Below are 21,814 nucleotides of genomic sequence, written 5' to 3'. Positions count from 1 at the left end.
AGCACTGGAAAGCTGTAATGATGTATATAGTCACTATTATAGTATATAGTAAGCATTGGAATAACTAATAATGCAGTTACAGCTCCAATATACAGAAATACAATCATATACTCACCACAACATCCTGTATCTTTTTGATCCATTGCTTTTGACATAATTTCTAATGTACAGATATGTTTCCTTATTGCATAGATATGTAATTTGTTCCCAGGGTGATTTCAGATCAGAAGTAGAAATAGAATGATTTAGAGAGAAAGTAAAAAAAATATTAAAAAAATAAATAAATTGAATTTTCCTTTTCCTTCTTTCCAAACTTAACTATCACTGTAGTTGAAGTTGGAAAGTAATTGCCGTATGGCGTAGTGTGAAGTAGGCTGTCAGGGGAATGCAGAGAACCCCCCTCTGGTGTCCCCTTCTGTGTTAGCTCTTTGGATTTCCTTCTCCGCTGCTGCTGCTGCTGTTGTGACTTTTGCAGCTGCTCCCTCTGCCTGTTCTTATATATGCAGAGATTGTGTGCACACGGCCAGCCCTGGAGCCAATGGGAAGCTAGAGGTCTGCATACAGAGCCGCCCAGTCAGGACTTCCCTCTGCCTGTTCTTATATATGCAGAGATTGTGTGCACACTGCCAGCCCTGGAGCCAATGGGAAGCTAGAGGTCTGCATACAGAGCCGCCCAGTCAGGACTTCCCTCTGCCTGTAGCAGTGCATGGCTGTGTGCATGGCTGTGTGTGTGCTGCTATCACATAGTGATATACTCTGACTGCAGACAGCCCTCCGGCCTATGAACCTTCTAGCTGTGTCTGCTTTGTCCATGGTGCGCACAATACCTGACAAGTGACAGGGATGACCTGATGGAGCTGCTGTGGTGAGAAAGAGTCACTAGGAGCTGTCTGCAGAGGGCTGACACCCATCCAGCTGCATGAGACACAGGGGGAGATTTATCAAAGTTTGGAGACAGTAGGTCTCCATGTTCACCAGGGGCACCAAAAGAGAAAGGGTGCCACCCGCGGCCCTGGAGTAGACTCACATCACGGGTGACTGGCATTGCACTACAGTGCAGCAGTTCTAAATAAAACTGGTGCAGCCCTTGCTGCTGGGAGCTGTCGTTTATTTAGAGCGGATCCACTGTAGTTACACAGACTGAGAGCGGCGACCGGAGCGGCTACTGTGTGCGAGTCACCGATGTCCCCTATTGGGAGCTGGAGCGGTAGGGGGCGCACTGCAGGGATGCTAGTCGAGTGAGTGACCACATGGCTGGGGACAGATACACTCACAGCGTTTTCACAACACGAAGTGTATAATGCCACGAACAGAGGAGATATCTGAGGACCTCAGGAGAAGCGTTGCTGATGCTCATCAGGCTGGCAAAGGTTAAAGGCCCCAAACAGCACATGATGCAAAGATGAAAAAGAGGGCAATGACTAAGCTAAGCGACACAAGCGTGTGGCAAAACACCTGTCCCATCTAGGGTTGGCACTGCAGTCCCACTGCACTAATGGCGGATACCGGACACACGTCTAACACAAGCATAGTTGTTATGGCCTCAGTAATCCATACCACTGTAATTATACGGTAGGATCACTGGATTTATACGCAGTCTCACTGTAATTATACAGCAGGATCACTGGAATTATACAGCAGTATTACTAGAATTATACGGCAGTACCACTGTAATTATACGGCGGGATTACTAGAATTACACGGCAGGATTACTGTAATTATACGGCAGGATCACTGGAATTATACAGCAGTATTACTAGAATTATACGGCAGGATCACTGGAATTATACAGCAGTATTACTAGAATTATACGGCAGTACCACTGTAATTATACAGCAGGATCACTGTAATTATACAGCAGTATTACTAGAATTATACGGCAGTACCACTGTAATTATACGGCGGGATTACTAGAATTACACGGCAGGATTACTGTAATTATACGGCAGGATTACTGTAATTATACGGCAGGATTACTAGAATTACACGGCAGGATTACTGTAATTATACGGCAGGATCACTGGAATTATACTGCAGTATTACTAGAATTATACGGCAGTACCACTGTAATTATACGGCGGGATTACTGTAATTATACGGCAGGATCACTGTAATTATACGGCAGGATCACTGGAATTATACGGCAGGATCACTGGAATTATACAGCAGGATTACTGGATTTATACGGCAGGATCACTGTAAATATATACGCCAGTACCACTGTAATTATACGGCAGGATTACTGGAATCATACGGCAGGATCACTGGAATTATACGGCATGATCACTGAATTTATAAGGCAGTAATACTGGACATATACGGCAGTACCACTGTAATTATACGGCGGGATTACTGTAATTATACGGCAGGATTACTAGAATTACACGGCAGGATTACTGTAATTATACGGCAGGATCACTGGAATTATATGGCAGGATTACTGGAATTATACAGCGGGATTACTGGAATTATATGGCAGGATTACTGGAATTATACAGCGGGATTACTGAAATTATACGGCAGGATTACTAGAATTATACGGCAGGATTACTAGAATTATACGGCAGGATCACTGGAATTATACGGCAGGATCACTGGAATTATACAGCAGGATTACTGGATTTATACGGCAGGATCACTGTAATTATACGGCAGGATCACTGGAATTATACGGCAGGATCACTGGAATTATACAGCAGGATTACTGGATTTATACGGCAGGATCACTGTAAATATATACGCCAGTACCACTGTAATTATACGGCAGGATTACTGGAATCATACGGCAGGATCACTGGAATTATACGGCATGATCACTGAATTTATACGGCAGTAATACTGGACATATACGGCAGTACCACTGTAATTATACGGCGGGATTACTGTAATTATACGGCAGGATTACTAGAATTACACGGCAGGATTACTGTAATTATACGGCAGGATCACTGGAATTATATGGCAGGATTACTGGAATTATACAGCGGGATTACTGGAATTATATGGCAGGATTACTGGAATTATACAGCGGGATTACTGGAATTATACGGCAGGATTACTAGAATTATACGGCAGGATTACTAGAATTATACGGCAGGATCACTGGAATTATACGGCAGGATCACTGGAATTATACAGCAGGATTACTGGATTTATACGACAGGATCACTGTAATTATACGGCAGGATCACTGGAATTATACGGCAGGATCACTGGAATTATACAGCAGGATTACTGGATTTATACGGCAGGATCACTGTAAATATATACGCCAGTACCACTGTAATTATACGGCAGGATTACTGGAATCATACGGCAGGATCACTGGAATTATACGGCATGATCACTGAATTTATACGGCAGTAATACTGGACATATACGGCAGTACCACTGTAATTATACGGCGGGATTACTGTAATTATACGGCAGGATTACTAGAATTACACGGCAGGATTACTGTAATTATACGGCAGGATCACTGGAATTATATGGCAGGATTACTGGAATTATACAGCGGGATTACTGGAATTATATAGCAGGATTACTGGAATTATACAGCGGGATTACTGGAATTATACGGCAGGATTACTAGAATTATACGGCAGGATTACTAGAATTATACGGCAGGATCACTGTAATTATACGGCAGGATCACTGGAATTATACAGCAGGATTACTGGATTTATACGGCAGGATCACTGGAATTATACGGCAGGATCACTAGAATTATACAGCAGGATTACTGGATTTATACGGCAGGATCACTGTAAATATATACGCCAGTACCACTGTAATTATACGGCAGGATTACTGGAATCATACGGCAGGATCACTGGAATTATACGGCAGGATCACTGAATTTATACGGCAGTAATACTGGACATATACGGCAGTACCACTGTAATTATACGGCAGGATTACTGTAATTATACGTCAGGATCACTAGAATTACACGGCAGGATTACTGTAATTATACGGCAGGATCACTGGAATTATATGGCAAGATTACTGGAATTATACAGCGGGATTACTGGAATTATACGGCAGGATTACTAGAATTATACGGCAGGATTACTAGAATTATACGGCAGGATCACTGGAATTATACGGCAGGATCACTGGAATTATACAGCAGGATTACTGGATTTATACGGCAGGATCACTGTAATTATACGGCAGGATCACTGGAATTATACAGCGGGATTACTGGAATGATACGGCAGGATTACTAGAATTATACGGCAGGATTACTAGAATTATACGGCAGTACCACTGTAATTATACGGCAGGATCACTGAAATTATACGGCAGGATCACTGGAATTATACGGCAGGGTCACTGGAATTATACAGCAGGATTACTGGATTTATACGGCAGGATCACTGTAAATATATACGCCAGTACCACTGTAATTATACGGCAGGATTACTGGAATCATACGGCAGGATCACTGGAATTATACGGCATGATCACTGAATTTATAAGGCAGTAATACTGGACATATACGGCAGTACCACTGTAATTATACGGCGGGATTACTGTAATTATACGGCAGGATTACTAGAATTACACGGCAGGATTACTGTAATTATACGGCAGGATCACTGGAATTATATGGCAGGATTACTGGAATTATACAGCGGGATTACTGGAATTATATGGCAGGATTACTGGAATTATACAGCGGGATTACTGGAATTATACGGCAGGATTACTAGAATTATACGGCAGGATTACTAGAATTATACGTCAGGATCACTGGAATTATACGGCAGGATCACTGGAATTATACAGCAGGATTACTGGATTTATACGGCAGGATCACTGTAATTATACGGCAGGATCACTGGAATTATACGGCAGGATCACTGGAATTATACAGCAGGATTACTGGATTTATACGGCAGGATCACTGTAAATATATACGCCAGTACCACTGTAATTATACGGCAGGATTACTGGAATCATACGGCAGGATCACTGGAATTATACGGCAGGATCACTGAATTTATACGGCAGTAATACTGGACATATACGGCAGTACCACTGTAATTATACGGCGGGATTACTGTAATTATACGGCAGGATTACTAGAATTACACGGCAGGATTACTGTAATTATACGGCAGGATCACTGGAATTATATGGCAGGATTACTGGAATTATATGGCAGGATTACTGGAATTATATGGCGGGATTACTGGAATTATACAGCGGGATTACTGGAATTATACGGCAGGATTACTAGAATTATACGGCAGGATTACTAGAATTATACGGCAGGATCACTATAATTATACGGCAGGATCACTGGAATTATACAGCAGGATTACTGGATTTATACGGCAGGATCACTGGAATTATACGGCAGGATCACTGGAATTATACGGCAGGATCACTGGAATTATACAGCAGGATCACTGGATTTATACGGCAGGATCACTGTAAATATATACGCCAGTACCACTGTAATTATACGGCAGGATTACTGGAATCATACGGCAGGATCACTGGAATTATACGGCAGGATCACTGGAATTATACGGCAGGATCACTGGAATTATACAGCAGGTTTACTGGATTTATACGGCAGGATCACTGTAAATATATACGCCAGTACCACTGTAATTATACGGCAGGATTACTGGAATCATACGGCAGGATCACTGGAATTATACGGCAGGATCACTGTAATTATACGGCAGGATCACTGGCATTATACAGCAGTATTACTAGAATTATACGGCAGTACCACTGTAATTATACGGCGGGATTACTAGAATTACACGGCAGGATTACTGTAATTATACGGCAGGATCACTGGAATTATACAGCAGTATTACTAGAATTATACGGCAGTACCACTGTAATTATAAGGCGGGATTACTAGAATTACACGGCAGGATTACTGTAATTATACGGCAGGATCACTGGAATTATACAGCAGTATTACTAGAATTATACGGCAGTACCACTGTAATTATACGGCGGGATTACTAGAATTACACGGCAGGATTACTGTAATTATACGGCAGGATCACTGGAATTATACAGCAGTATTACTAGAATTATACGGCAGTACCACTGTAATTATAAGGCGGGATTACTAGAATTACACGGCAGGATTACTGTAATTATACGGCAGGATCACTGGAATTATACAGCAGTATTACTAGAATTATACGGCAGTACCACTGTAATTATACGGCGGGATTACTAGAATTACATGGCAGGATTACTGTAATTATACGGCAGGATCACTGGAATTATACAGCAGTTTTACTAGAATTATACGGCAGGATCACTGGAATTATACAGCAGTATTACTAGAATTATACGGCAGTACCACTGTAATTATACAGCAGGATCACTGTAATTATACAGCAGTATTACTAGAATTATACGGCAGTACCACTGTAATTATACGGCGGGATTACTAGAATTACACGGCAGGATTACTGTAATTATACGGCAGGATTACTGTAATTATACGGCAGGATTACTAGATTTACACGGCAGGATTACTGTAATTATACGGCAGGATCACTGGAATTATACTGCAGTATTACTAGAATTATACGGCAGTACCACTGTAATTATACGGCGGGATTACTGTAATTATACGGCAGGATCACTGTAATTATACGGCAGGATCACTGGAATTATACGGCAGGATCACTGGAATTATACAGCGGTATTCCTGTAATTATACGGCAGGATTACTAGAATTACACGGCAGGATTACTGTAATTATACGGCAGGATCACTGGAATTATATGGCAGGATTACTGGAATTATACAGCGGGATTACTGGAATTATATGGCAGGATTACTGGAATTATACAGCGGTATTACTGGAATTATACGGCAGGATTACTAGAATTATACGGCAGGATTACTAGAATTATACGGCAGGATCACTGGAATTATACGGCAGGATTACTGGATTTATACGGCAGGATCACTGTAATTATACGGCAGGATCACTGGAATTATACGGCAGGATCACTGGAATTATACGTCAGGATCACTGGAATTATACAGCAGGATTACTGGATTTATACGGCAGGATCACTGTAAATATATACGCCAGTACCACTGTAATTATACGGCAGGATTACTGGAATCATACGGCAGGATCACTGGAATTATACGGCATGATCACTGAATTTATACGGCAGTAATACTGGACATATACGGCAGTACCACTGTAATTATACGGCGGGATTACTGTAATTATACGGCAGGATTACTAGAATTACACGGCAGGATTACTGTAATTATACGGCAGGATCACTGGAATTATATGGCAGGATTACTGGAATTATACAGCGGGATTACTGGAATTATATGGCAGGATTACTGGAATTATACAGCGGGATTACTGGAATTATACGGCAGGATTACTAGAATTATACGGCAGGATTACTAGAATTATACGGCAGGATCACTGGAATTATACGGCAGGATCACTGGAATTATACAGCAGGATTACTGGATTTATACGGCAGGATCACTGTAATTATACGGCAGGATCACTGGAATTATACGGCAGGATCACTGGAATTATACAGCAGGATTACTGGATTTATACGGCAGGATCACTGTAAATATATACGCCAGTACCACTGTAATTATACGGCAGGATTACTGGAATCATACGGCAGGATCACTGGAATTATACGGCATGATCACTGAATTTATACGGCAGTAATACTGGACATATACGGCAGTACCACTGTAATTATACGGCGGGATTACTGTAATTATACGGCAGGATTACTAGAATTACACGGCAGGATTACTGTAATTATACGGCAGGATCACTGGAATTATATGGCAGGATTACTGGAATTATACAGCGGGATTACTGGAATTATATAGCAGGATTACTGGAATTATACAGCGGGATTACTGGAATTATACGGCAGGATTACTAGAATTATACGGCAGGATTACTAGAATTATACGGCAGGATCACTGTAATTATACGGCAGGATCACTGGAATTATACAGCAGGATTACTGGATTTATACAGCAGGATCACTGGAATTATACGGCAGGATCACTAGAATTATACAGCAGGATTACTGGATTTATACGGCAGGATCACTGTAAATATATACGCCAGTACCACTGTAATTATACGGCAGGATTACTGGAATCATACGGCAGGATCACTGGAATTATACGGCAGGATCACTGAATTTATACGGCAGTAATACTGGACATATACGGCAGTACCACTGTAATTATACGGCAGGATTACTGTAATTATACGTCAGGATTACTAGAATTACACGGCAGGATTACTGTAATTATACGGCAGGATCACTGGAATTATATGGCAGGATTACTGGAATTATACAGCGGGATTACTGGAATTATACGGCAGGATTACTAGAATTATACGGCAGGATTACTAGAATTATACGGCAGGATCACTGGAATTATACGGCAGGATCACTGGAATTATACAGCAGGATTACTGGATTTATACGGCAGGATCACTGTAATTATACGGCAGGATCACTGGAATTATACAGCGGGATTACTGGAATGATACGGCAGGATTACTAGAATTATACGGCAGGATTACTAGAATTATACGGCAGTACCACTGTAATTATACGGCAGGATCACTGAAATTATACGGCAGGATCACTGGAATTATACGGCAGGGTCACTGGAATTATACAGCAGGATTACTGGATTTATACGGCAGGATCACTGTAAATATATACGCCAGTACCACTGTAATTATACGGCAGGATTACTGGAATCATACGGCAGGATCACTGGAATCATACGGCAGGATCACTGAATTTATACGGCAGTAATACTGGACATATATGGCAGCACAGGGACACCACCACTGGACTGATGCTGCACAACACAGCACCACTGCAATGGACTGGATTTATACAGCAGCACTGGACATATGGCAGCAGAGGACCGCACTTTGACTGGTCACTGGACTGACTGATGCACAGGACACTATCACTGGTCTGATGCAGGACAACACAGCAACACTGTAAGGGACTACTTATACAGCAGCACTGGACATATGGCAAACCATGATACCACCACCACCACCACCACCACCACCACCACCACCACCGTGTTTCACAGATGGTATGAGGTTTTATGCTGGAATGCAGTATTTTCATTCTCCAAACATAACGCTTCTCATTTAAACTAGAGATGAGCGCCTGAAATTTTTCGGGTTTTGTGTTTTGGTTTTGGGTTCGGTTCCGCGGCCGTGTTTTGGGTTCGAACGCGTTTTGGCAAAACCTCACCGAATTATTTTTGTCGGATTCGGGTGTGTTTTGGATTCGGGTGTTTTTTTCCAAAAACACTAAAAAACAGCTTAAATCATAGAATTTGGGGGTCATTTTGATCCCAAAGTATTATTAACCTCAAAAACCATAATTTACACTCATTTTCAGTCTATTCTGAATACCTCACACCTCACAATATTATTTTTAGTCCTAAAATTTGCACCGAGGTCGCTGTGTGAGTAAGATAAGCGACCCTAGTGGCCGACACAAACACCGGGCCCATCTAGGAGTGGCACTGCAGTGTCACGCAGGATGTCCCTTCCAAAAAACCCTCCCCAAACAGCACATGACGCAAAGAAAAAAAGAGGCGCAATGAGGTAGCTGTGTGAGTAAGATTAGCGACCCTAGTGGCCGACACAAACACCGGGCCCATCTAGGAGTGGCACTGCAGTGTCACGCAAGATGTCCCTTCCAAAAAACCCTCCCCAAACAGCACATGACGCAAAGAAAAAAAGAGGCGCAATGAGGTAGCTGTGTGAGTAAGATTAGCGACCCTAGTGGCCGACACAAACACCGGGCCCATCTAGGAGTGGCACTGCAGTGTCACGCAGGATGGCCCTTCCAAAAAACCCTCCCCAAACAGCACATGACGCAAAGAAAAAAAGAGGCGCAATGAGGTAGCTGACTGTGTGAGTAAGATTAGCGACCCTAGTGGCCGACACAAACACCGGGCACATCTAGGAGTGGCACTGCAGTGTCACGCAGGATGTCCCTTCCAAAAAACCCTCCCCAAACAGCACATGACGCAAAGAAAAAAAGAGGCGCAATGAGGTAGCTGTGTGAGTAAGATTAGCGACCCTAGTGGCCGACACAAACACCGGGCACATCTAGGAGTGGCACTGCAGTGTCACGCAGGATGTCCCTTCCAAAAAACCCTCCCCAAACAGCACATGACGCAAAGAAAAAAAGAGGCGCAATGAGGTAGCTGTGTGAGTAAGATTAGCGACCCTAGTGGCCGACACAAACACCGGGCCCATCTAGGAGTGGCACTGCAGTGTCACGCAGGATGTCCCTTCCAAAAAACCCTCCCCAATCAGCACATGATGCAAAGAAAAAGAAAAGAAAAAAGAGGTGCAAGATGGAATTATCCTTGGGCCCTCCCACCCACCCTTATGTTGTATAAACAAAACAGGACATGCACACTTTAACCAACCCATCATTTCAGTGACAGGGTCTGCCACACGACTGTGACTGATATGACGGGTTGGTTTGGACCCCCCCCAAAAAAGAAGCAATTAATCTCTCCTTGCACAAACTGGCTCTACAGAGGCAAGATGTCCACCTCATCTTCACCCTCCGATATATCACCGTGTACATCCCCCTCCTCACAGATTATCAATTCGTCCCCACTGGAATCCACCATCTCAGCTCCCTGTGTACTTTGTGGAGGCAATTGCTGCTGGTCAATGTCTCCGCGGAGGAATTGATTATAATTCATTTTAATGAACATCATCTTCTCCACATTTTCTGGATGTAACCTCGTACGCCGATTGCTGACAAGGTGAGCGGCGGCACTAAACACTCTTTCGGAGTACACACTTGTGGGAGGGCAACTTAGGTAGAATAAAGCCAGTTTGTGCAAGGGCCTCCAAATTGCCTCTTTTTCCTGCCAGTATAAGTACGGACTGTGTGACGTGCCTACTTGGATGCGGTCACTCATATAATCCTCCACCATTCTATCAATGTTGAGAGAATCATATGCAGTGACAGTAGACGACATGTCCGTAATCGTTGTCAGGTCCTTCAGTCCGGACCAGATGTCAGCATCAGCAGTCGCTCCAGACTGCCCTGCATCACCGCCAGCGGGTGGGCTCGGAATTCTGAGCCTTTTCCTCGCACCCCCAGTTGCGGGAGAATGTGAAGGAGGAGATGTTGACAGGTCGCGTTCCGCTTGACTTGACAATTTTGTCACCAGCAGGTCTTTCAACCCCAGCAGACCTGTGTCTGCCGGAAAGAGAGATCCAAGGTAGGCTTTAAATCTAGGATCGAGCACGGTGGCCAAAATGTAGTGCTCTGATTTCAACAGATTGACCACCCGTGAATCCTTGTTAAGCGAATTAAGGGCTGCATCCACAAGTCCCACATGCCTAGCGGAATCGCTCCGTGTTAGCTCCTTCTTCAATGCCTCCAGCTTCTTCTGCAAAAGCCTGATGAGGGGAATGACCTGACTCAGGCTGGCAGTGTCTGAACTGACTTCACGTGTGGCAAGTTCAAAGGGCATCAGAACCTTGCACAACGTTGAAATCATTCTCCACTGCACTTGAGACAGGTGCATTCCATCTCCTATATCGTGCTCAATTGTATAGGCTTGAATGGCCTTTTGCTGCTCCTCCAACCTCTGAAGCATATAGAGGGTTGAATTCCACCTCGTTACCACTTCTTGCTTCAGATGATGGCAGGGCAGGTTCAGTAGTTTTTGGTGGTGCTCCAGTCTTCTGTACGTGGTGCCTGTACGCCGAAAGTGTCCCGCAATTTTTCTGGCCACCGACAGCATCTCTTGCACGCCCCTGTCGTTTTTTAAAAAATTCTGCACCACCAAATTCAAGGTATGTGCAAAACATGGGACGTGCTGGAATTTGCCCATATTTAATGCACACACAATATTGCTGGCGTTGTCCGATGCCACAAATCCACAGGAGAGTCCAATTGGGGTAAGCCATTCCGCGATGATCTTCCTCAGTTGCCGTAAGAGGTTTTCAGCTGTGTGCGTATTCTGGAAAGCGGTGATACAAAGCGTAGCCTGCCTAGGAGAGAGTTGGCGTTTGCGAGATGCTGCTACTGGTGCCGCCGCTGCTGTTCTTGCGGCGGGAGTCCATACATCTACCCAGTGGGCTGTCACAGTCATATAGTCCTGACCCTGCCCTGCTCCACTTGTCCACATGTCCGTGGTTAAGTGGACATTGGGTACAACTGCATTTTTTAGGACACTGGTGAGTCTTTTTCTGACGTCCGTGTACATTCTCGGTATCGCCTGCCTAGAGAAGTGGAACCTAGATGGTATTTGGTAACGGGGGCACACTGCCTCAATAAATTGTCTAGTTCCCTGTGAACTAACGGCGGATACCGGACGCACGTCTAACACCAACATAGTTGTCAAGGACTCAGTTATCCGCTTTGCAGTAGGATGACTGCTGTGATATTTCATCTTCCTCGCAAAGGACTGTTGAACAGTCAATTGCTTACTGGAAGTAGTACAAGTGGGCTTACGACTTCCCCTCTGGGATGACCATCGACTCCCAGCGGCAACAACAGCAGCGCCAGCAGCAGTAGGCGTTACACGCAAGGATGCATCGGAGGAATCCCAGGCAGGAGAGGACTCGTCAGACTTGCCAGTGACATGGCCTGCAGGACTATTGGCATTCCTGGGGAAGGAGGAAATTGACACTGAGGGAGTTGGTGGGGTGGTTTGCGTGAGCTTGGTTACAAGAGGAAGGGATTTACTGGTCAGTGGACTGCTTCCGCTGTCACCCAAAGTTTTTGAACTTGTCACTGACTTATTATGAATGCGCTGCAGGTGACGTATAAGGGAGGATGTTCCGAGGTGGTTAACGTCCTTACCCCTACTTATTACAGCTTGACAAAGGGAACACACGGCTTGACACCTGTTGTCCGCATTTCTGGTGAAATACCTCCACACCGAAGAGCTGATTTTTTTGGTATTTTCACCTGGCATGTCAACGGCCATATTCCTCCCACGGACAACAGGTGTCTCCCCGGGTGCCTGACTTAAACAAACCACCTCACCATCAGAATCCTCCTGGTCAATTTCCTCCCCAGCGCCAGCAACACCCATATCCTCCTCATCCTGGTGTACTTCAACACTGACATCTTCAATCTGACTATCAGGAACTGGACTGCGGGTGCTCCTTCCAGCACTTGCAGGGGGCGTGCAAATGGTGGAAGGCGCATGCTCTTCACGTCCAGTGTTGGGAAGGTCAGGCATCGCAACCGACACAATTGGACTCTCCTTGTGGATTTGGGATTTCAAAGAACGCACAGTTCTTTGCGGTGCTTTTGCCAGCTTGAGTCTTTTCAGTTTTCTAGCGAGAGGCTGAGTGCTTCCATCCTCATGTGAAGCTGAACCACTAGCCATGAACATAGGCCAGGGCCTCAGCCGTTCCTTGCCACTCCGTGTGGTAAATGGCATATTGGCAAGTTTACGCTTCTCCTCCGACAATTTTATTTTAGGTTTTGGAGTCCTTTTTTTTCTGATATTTGGTGTTTTGGATTTGACATGCTCTGTACTATGACATTGGGCATCGGCCTTGGCAGACGACGTTGCTGGCATTTCATCGTCTCGGCCATGACTAGTGGCAGCAGCTTCAGCACGAGGTGGAAGTGGATCTTGATCTTTCCCTAATTTTGGAACCTCAACTTTTTTGTTCTCCATATTTTATAGGCAGAACTAAAAGGCACCTCAGGTAAACAATGGAGATGGATGGATTGGATACTAGTATACAATTATGGACGGACTGCCACGGTTAGGTGGTATAAAAAAACCACGGTTAGGTGGTATATAATACAATTATGGATGGACGGACTGCCTGCCGAGTGCCGACACAGAGGTAGCCACAGCCGTGAACTACCGCACTGTACACTGGTTGATAAAGAGATAGTAGTATACTCGTAACAACTAGTATGACGACGGTATAAAGAATGAAAAAAAAACCACGGTTAGGTGGTATATATTATAATACAATTATGGTTGGACGGACTGCCTGCCGAGTGCCGACACAGAGGTAGCCACAGCCGTGAACTACCGCACTGTACACTGGTTGATAAAGAGATAGTAGTATACTCGTAACAACTAGTATGACGACGGTATAAAGAATGAAAAAAAAACCACGGTTAGGTGGTATATATTATAATACAATTATGGTTGGACGGACTGCCTGCCGAGTGCCGACACAGAGGTAGCCACAGCCGTGAACTACCGCACTGTACACTGGTTGATAAAGAGATAGTAGTATACTCGTAACAACTAGTATGACGACGGTATAAAGAATGAAAAAAAAAACCACGGTTAGGTGGTATATATTATAATACAATTATGGATGGACGGACTGCCTGCCGAGTGCCGACACAGAGGTAGCCACAGCCGTGAACTACCGCACTGTACACTGGTTGATAAAGAGATAGTAGTATACTCGTAACAACTAGTATGACGACGGTATAAAGAATGAAAAAAAAACCACGGTTAGGTGGTATATATTATAATACAATTATGGTTGGACGGACTGCCTGCCGAGTGCCGACACAGAGGTAGCCACAGCCGTGAACTACCGCACTGTACACTGGTTGATAAAGAGATAGTAGTATACTCGTAACAACTAGTATGACGACGGTATAAAGAATGAAAAAAAAACCACGGTTAGGTGGTATATAATACAATTATGGTTGGACGGACTGCCTGCCGAGTGCCGACACAGAGGTAGCCACAGCCGTGAACTACCGCACTGTACACTGGTTGATAAAGAGATAGTAGTATACTCGTAACAACTAGTATGACGACGGTATAAAGAATGAAAAAAAAAACCACGGTTAGGTGGTATATATTATAATACAATTATGGTTGGACGGACTGCCTGCCGAGTGCCGACACAGAGGTAGCCACAGCCATGAACTACCGCACTGTACACTGGTTGATAAAGAGATAGTAGTATACTCGTATCAACTAGTATGACGACGGTATAAAGAATGAAAAAAAAACCACGGTTAGGTGGTATATATTATAATACAATTATGGATGGACGGACTGCCTGCCGAGTGCCGACACAGAGGTAGCCACAGCCGTGAACTACCGCACTGTACACTGGTTGATAAAGAGATAGTAGTATACTCGTAACAACTAGTATGACGACGGTATAAAGAATGAAAAAAAAACCACGGTTAGGTGGTATATAATACAATTATGGTTGGACGGACTGCCTGCCGAGTGCCGACACAGAGGTAGCCACAGCCGTGAACTACCGCACTGTACACTGGTTGATAAAGAGATAGTAGTATACTCGTAACAACTAGTATGACGACGGTATAAAGAATGAAAAAAAAACCACGGTTAGGTGGTATATATTATAATACAATTATGGATGGACGGACTGCCTGCCGAGTGCCGACACAGAGGTAGCCACAGCCGTGAACTACCGCACTGTACTGTGTCTGCTGCTAATATAGACTGGTTGATAAAGAGATAGTATACAATACTACTAATATACTGGTGGTCAGGCACTGGTCACCACTAGTCACACTGGCAGTGGCACTCCTGCAGCAAAAGTGTGCACTGTTTAATTTTAATATAATATTATTTATCATGTACTCCTGGCTCCTGCTATAACAACCTGCAGTGCTCCCCAGTCTCCCCCACAATTATAAGCTTTATATACAATACATTGATGTGCAGCACACTGGGCTGAGCAGTGCACACAGACTGAGTCACTGTGTGACTGTGTATCGTTTTTTTCAGGCAGAGAACGGATATATTAAATAAAACAAACAACTGCACTGTCTCTGGTGGTCACTGGTCACTGTGGTCGTCAGTCACTAAACTCTGTCTGCACTCTCTTCTAATCTACAGTATCACAGCAATCTCTCTCTCTCTCTTCTAAATCTAATCTAAATGGAGAGGACGCCAGCCACGTCCTCTCCCTATCAATCTCAATGCACGTGTGAAAATGGCGGCGACGCGCGGCTCCTTATATAGAATCCGAGTCTCGCGAGAATCCGACAGCGTCATGATGACGTTCGGGCGCGCTCGGGTTAACCGAGCAAGGCGGGAAGATCCGAGTCGCTCGGACCCGTGAAAAAAAAAGTGAAGTTCGTGCGGGTTCGGATTCAAAGAAACCGAACCCGCTCATCTCTAATTTAAACCAAAAAGCTCTATTTTTGACTCATCTGTCCACAAAACATTGTTCCAATAGCCTTCCGGCCTGTCCAGGTGATCTTTAGCAAACGGCAGACGGGCAGCAATGTTCTTTTTGGAGAGCAGAGTCTTTCTCCTTGTAATCCTGCCATGCACACCATTGTTGTTTAGTGTCTTCCCGATTGTAGACTCATGAACATTAACATTAGCCAATGTGAGAAAGGCCTTCAGTTGCTTAGAAGTTAGACATCTTGCTCTTGGCGTGATATTTGTAGAGATGAGTGGGTTCGGTTATCGGAGAACCGAACCCTACCAGACTTCACGTCACGAGTCCGGATCTGAGTCAGGCTCGAGTTTTCCCACCTGACCGGCAACCAGAATGAGGAAAACCGTCATCATCCCGCTGTCGATTCTCGCGGGGTTTGGATTCCATATAAGGACCCGCGTGTCACCACCATTTTCACTCCGGCATTGGAGAGTGTAGAGAGAGGACGTGTCTCTGTTCTCTCAGTGTCCGTGTCTTGTGCTGCATCAGTCCAGTCACAGTGGTTGTGTCCTTACTGCCATATGTCCAGTGCTGCTGTGTTGTGCTGCATCTGTCCAGTCACAGTGCTTGTATCCTCTTACTGCCATATGTCCAGTACTGCTGTGTTGTGCTGCATCTGTCCAGTCACAGTGCTTGTATCCTCTTACTGCCATATGTCCAGTACTGCTGTGTTGTGCTGCATCTGTCCAGTCACAGTGCTTGTGTCCTCTTACTGCCATATGTCCAGTACTGCTGTGTTGTGCTGCATCTGTCCAGTCACAGTGGTTGTGTCCTTACTGCCATATGTCCAGTGCTGCTGTGTTGTGCTGCATCTGTCCAGTCACAGTGCTTGTATCCTCTTACTGCCATATGTCCAGTGCTGCTGTGTTGTGCTGCATCTGTCCAGTCACAGTGCTTGTGTCCTCTGCTGCCATATGTCCAGTGCTGCTGTGTTGTGCTGCATCTGTCCAGTCACAGTGCTTGTGTCCTCTTACTGCCATATGTCCAGTGCTGCTGTGTTGTGCTGCATCTGTCCAGTCACAGTGCTTGTGTCCTTACTGCCATATGTCCAGTGCTGCTGTGTTGTGCTGCATCTGTCCAGTCACAGTGCTTGTATCCTCTTACTGCCATATGTCCAGTGCTGCTGTGTTGTGCTGCATCTGTCCAGTCACAGTGCTTGTGTCCTTACTGCCATATGTCCAGTGCTGCTGTGTTGTGCTGCATCTGTCCAGTCACAGTGCTTGTGTCCTCTTACTGCCATATGTCCAGTACTGCTGTGTTGTGCTGCATCTGTCCAGTCACAGTGGTTGTGTCCTTACTGCCATATGTCCAGTGCTGCTGTGTTGTGCTGCATCTGTCCAGTCACAGTGGTTGTGTCCTCTGCTGCCATATGTCCAGTGCTGCTGTGTTGTGCTGCATCTGTCCAGTCACAGTGGTTGTGTCCTCTGCTGCCATATGTCCAGTGCTGCTGTGTTGTGCTGCATCTGTCCAGTCACAGTGCTTGTGTCCTCTTACTGCCATATGTCCAGTGCTGCTGTGTTGTGATGCATCTGTCCAGTCACAGTGGTTGTGTCCTCTGCTGCCATATGTCCAGTGTTGCTGTGTTGTGCTGCATCTGTCCAGTCACAGTGGTTGTGTCCTCTGCTGCCATATGTCCAGTGCTGCTGTGTTGTGCTGCATCTGTCCAGTCACAGTGGTTGTGTCCTCTGCTGCCATATGTCCAGTGCTGCTGTGTTGTGCTGCATCTGTCCAGTCACAGTGCTTGTGTCCTCTTACTGCCATATGTCCAGTGCTGCTGTGTTGTGCTGCATCAGTCCAGTCACAGTGGTTGTGTCCTCTGCTGCCATATGTCCAGTGCTGCTGTGTTGTGCTGCATCTGTCCAGTCACAGTGCTTGTGTCCTTACTGCCATATGTCCAGTGCTGCTGTGTTGTGCTGCATCTGTCCAGTCACAGTGGTTGTGTCCTCTGCTGCCATATGTCCAGTGCTGCTGTGTTGTGCTGCATCTGTCCAGTCACAGTGCTTGTGTCCTCTTACTGCCATATGTCCAGTGCTGCTGTGTTGTGCTGCATCTGTCCAGTCACAGTGGTTGTGTCCTTACTGCCTTATGTCCAGTGCTGCTGTGTTGTGCTGCATCAGTCCAGTCACAGTGGCTGTGTCCTCTTACTGCCATATGTCCAGTGCTGCTGTGTTGTGCTGCATCTGTCCAGTCACAGTGCTTGTGTCCTCTGCTGCCATATGTCCAGTGCTGCTGTGTAAGTGTAATATTGCTATAAGGTGGGTGAAGTGTGTTTGTACCTGAGGGTCAGTCGTTTCATGATCGACCGTATCCTGTCTTCAGCGATGTCGAGGCCAGCAACTATTCTTCGCGTCACCTGTAAAGCTGGGACAGAGGGACCAGGAGGACCTCGGAAGGACAACCCAAACACAGTGTGCTTAAGGACCACTACACAGGGATACGGTGACAACCATTTATTGCATTGAAAATATCAGTCACCGCTATAACTCAATTCTCATTTGGAGCAATCGCATATGTTGAACATCATCACAATACCCTGCTTCTTTCCCTGTCTATAACAGTGTGCACAGCTTAGATATCTCAAAGGTATAACTATGACTGGATCAAACAATCAAATACATTACACGCAAAAACAATCATTTGGAAGGTAACATTATCTTAGGGTAAGAAATGTCTTGGCAGTAATGGGGAAGCCCCTCCTAAACTGTCCGAGCATTAATGTTCAGTTCCTACACCTCAGTGGGCGTTTGCGGTCAGTGTCTCTTTTACAGAACACTTGCACTTCTAACATTGAACTCCTGGGAGGACGTCAGTGGACGTAAGGTAGGTATTTGTAGGAATCAATGGCTAACGGTGCTAACCGTATTTGTATCCACAGGAAGGTAAGTCCATCTGTTGAGTTGTGGGACTTGTATCCCTACGAAGGGCAGAGCAAGTAGGACTATTCCGGATAAAGTAATACTGTAGGCATGCAATTACATAGCGTCAGTTGGTGGAATCATAGTTGATCTGACAGGTGAGGCTCAGTTCCGTATAGGGGGGGAACCCTTTTGATTACTATCAGACAGTTCCTATCAGGATTCCTCTAAAGCGGCTGCTTATCTGTCTTGGATCCCACTATGCCCCTAGTCCACTGGTGTGGAGGTGGGACAGGGTACAAGGCGTGTGCTGGAAAACTCCTGGCTACCTCTGGGTCCCTGGCATGGACTGGACAGCTTGAGGGGTATGGTTTGGAGATTGTCTCTTGTGGAGGGGTGTGGGGTATTCACTGTGGGGCTACTGACAAGAGTACCTTGTTGCATTGCCGGCTCCCGCCAGTTACATCTCTGCTCTCTCTTTGCGCCAGGCTGCCTGCCGTGTGGTTAGCGGATAGCTCCGTGCAGCGGCTGGCGGCTCTCAGTCTCCGGTGGCGGCTGGTGGTTCTCCCGCAGCTCTCGGTCTCTGGCGCTCCCCGCAGCGGCTTCTCCTCATACACGCGGCCAGCCGTTCTCTCTCTCTCTCTCTCTCTCTCTCTCTCCACACAGCAACGGTCCCCCGTCCGGCTCAGTCGGCGGCGGCCTCTTCCCAAACTCCCCTGCCGCGTCTCTCTCCTGGTGCGCCCCGCCAATCTCCGCGCTTCCCCTCTGCACTCCGCTCTGCTCCTCCTCCTCCTTTTTTCCACGCCACAACTCTTCTCCAATCCACGGGCACCAGGGGTTCCCGCTCTCTCTCTCCTGGCTGGAAATTACTGGGTCCTAGTGCTCCCCGTCTCAGCTCTTTGAATGAGCTGTTGCTAGGCAACCAGAGAGGGGAAGTTTTAACACTGTCAGCGCCTGCCCCCCCTGACAGGTCTCCTCGGGCAGCACTGGCTGCAGTTAGAGCAGTGATGGGGTAGTAGTGGTATCCCCAAACGCGGGTACCACATATGCCCCTGGTGGAAGGATGCATGTCCTCACGCATAGGCCAGTAAGCCAAAGTCTCTAACAGGAGTCTCTCAATTCAGAAATAACATTAAACAGGTGCAAATGAATCAGGTATATACATACATCGGAAACAGTCAACAATTTACTCTCTATACCTTAAGGGCGGGATGCCTTGTGTGCTATGTCCTGACCTTCTGGTCTCTACTACAAGAATGTCGCTCTCGCTAGGAGCGGTAATTAGACTAGGCCGATCCTGGCTCTCAACAGGTATGTTGAACACCGGGTCTGGAGCTGCAGGTGGTGCTGAATACCGCGGTGGTATTCCATCCATAAACACTAAGAGCTCCATGGGATCGTGTAAGGGTATGCCCCCCAGGGTCTCCTGTCCCTCTGCCACAGGTGAGTCTGCACTCTTCGTCGGTAGTTCTACGGTACAGCGCTTGAGTTGATCTCTTGACACAACGCTGACTGGACCTTCCAGGCTCTTACAGATCTCATAAGTGTATCTTTCGCCCTCAGGAACACTGACCACGACATACGGGTAACTCTCCCACAAAGCGTCAAGCTTGCTGGTGCGGTGATTCCGTTTCTTCCAGACAAGGTCTCCAGTCTTCAATGCCCCAGGTCGGATGTGGGCATTGTAGTTAGTCTCCTGGCGATGCTGAGCATGCTCCACTCTTTCTCTGACGTCCTAGTGGATGCTGGGAACTCCGTAAGGACCATGGGGAACAGACGGGCTCCGCAGGAGACTGGGCACTCTAAAAGAAAGATTAGGTACTATCTGGTGTGCACTGGCTCCTCCCTCTATGCCCCTCCTCCAGACCTCAGTTAGAATCTGTGCCCGGCCAGAGCTGGGTGCTCCTAGTGTGTCAGGTTCGGTCTGGTTTGTGTCCCCGGAGGGGGCACTAGTGGGTCAGTGGAGGTAGGATGGAAGAAGTGAGGAGACTGGATTGGATTCCCGCGCATGTGCGCAATGTTATTTATTAACATAAAAGTTCACACAATAAGGCAGCAGAATAACGTGCAGGAATAAACAATAAAAAGTATGTAATGGAAATGGTGCAGCTTGGAAGCTGAGAGTCTATGGAAGGAATGGTAATATGACAGTATGATGGATAAGTCCACTGGTGTGGAAACCAGAGTGGTTTAAAACGTGGAGCCAGCAGAGATGGTAATAAATGTATAGCAACCTGGTAGCAGATGCAGGAGACTCATGGGAATGTTCACAGTGCAGTTCGTTAAGCACAGGCAGCTAGCAAGCTGCTTCACAGGTGAGGTGATGGAATGCACCTGGAGAGAGTCTCTACTGCTGAGGCTGAAGCACACTGTGGTTGTAGATAGGTGTGGAGCCAAATACAGATGCAGGGGTTGCTGATGCTTGTAGTTCCACGGAGATGTTGGAAGGTAACCAGGAACACGGAGGAACAGGAAGGTAACCAGGAACACGGATGATCCAGGAAGGTAACCAGGAACACGGAGGATCCAGGAAGGTAACCAGGAACACGGAGGATCCAGGAAGGTAACCAGGAACACGGAGGATCCAGGAAGGTAACCAGGAACACGGAGGATCCAGGAAGGTAACCAGGAACACAGGGGAACTGGAGACTGGAACACAGGAACTTGCACACTGAATGTCGCAGGAGAGCTGGAGTGGTTGCTGGAACTTGTA

The 21,814-nt window shown here is 46.0% G+C and overlaps 1 protein-coding gene across 2 annotated transcripts in view; it reads right to left on the bottom strand.

The window, feature by feature from the left end:
• SLC40A1 (solute carrier family 40 member 1) overlaps positions 1-493 on the bottom strand; it is a 409,668-nt gene extending 409,175 nt beyond the window's left edge. Inside the window, exon 1 of one of the 2 annotated variants that reach the window (XM_063948677.1) lies at positions 116-493. In XM_063948677.1, the coding sequence (XP_063804747.1) occupies positions 116-155 (40 nt within the window). In that variant the 5' untranslated portion in view covers positions 156-493. The remainder of the gene's footprint in view (positions 1-115) is intronic. The other variant, XM_063948678.1, reaches the window with a different exon arrangement.
• Between the last annotated feature and the right edge of the window lie 21,321 nt (positions 494-21,814).

Source organism: Pseudophryne corroboree, assembly GCF_028390025.1.
Source record: "Pseudophryne corroboree isolate aPseCor3 chromosome 1 unlocalized genomic scaffold, aPseCor3.hap2 SUPER_1_unloc_3, whole genome shotgun sequence".
NCBI lineage: Eukaryota > Metazoa > Chordata > Amphibia > Anura > Myobatrachidae > Pseudophryne > Pseudophryne corroboree.
Note: the sequence above shows the minus strand (reverse complement) of the source record. Positions and strands in the feature narration are given on the sequence as shown.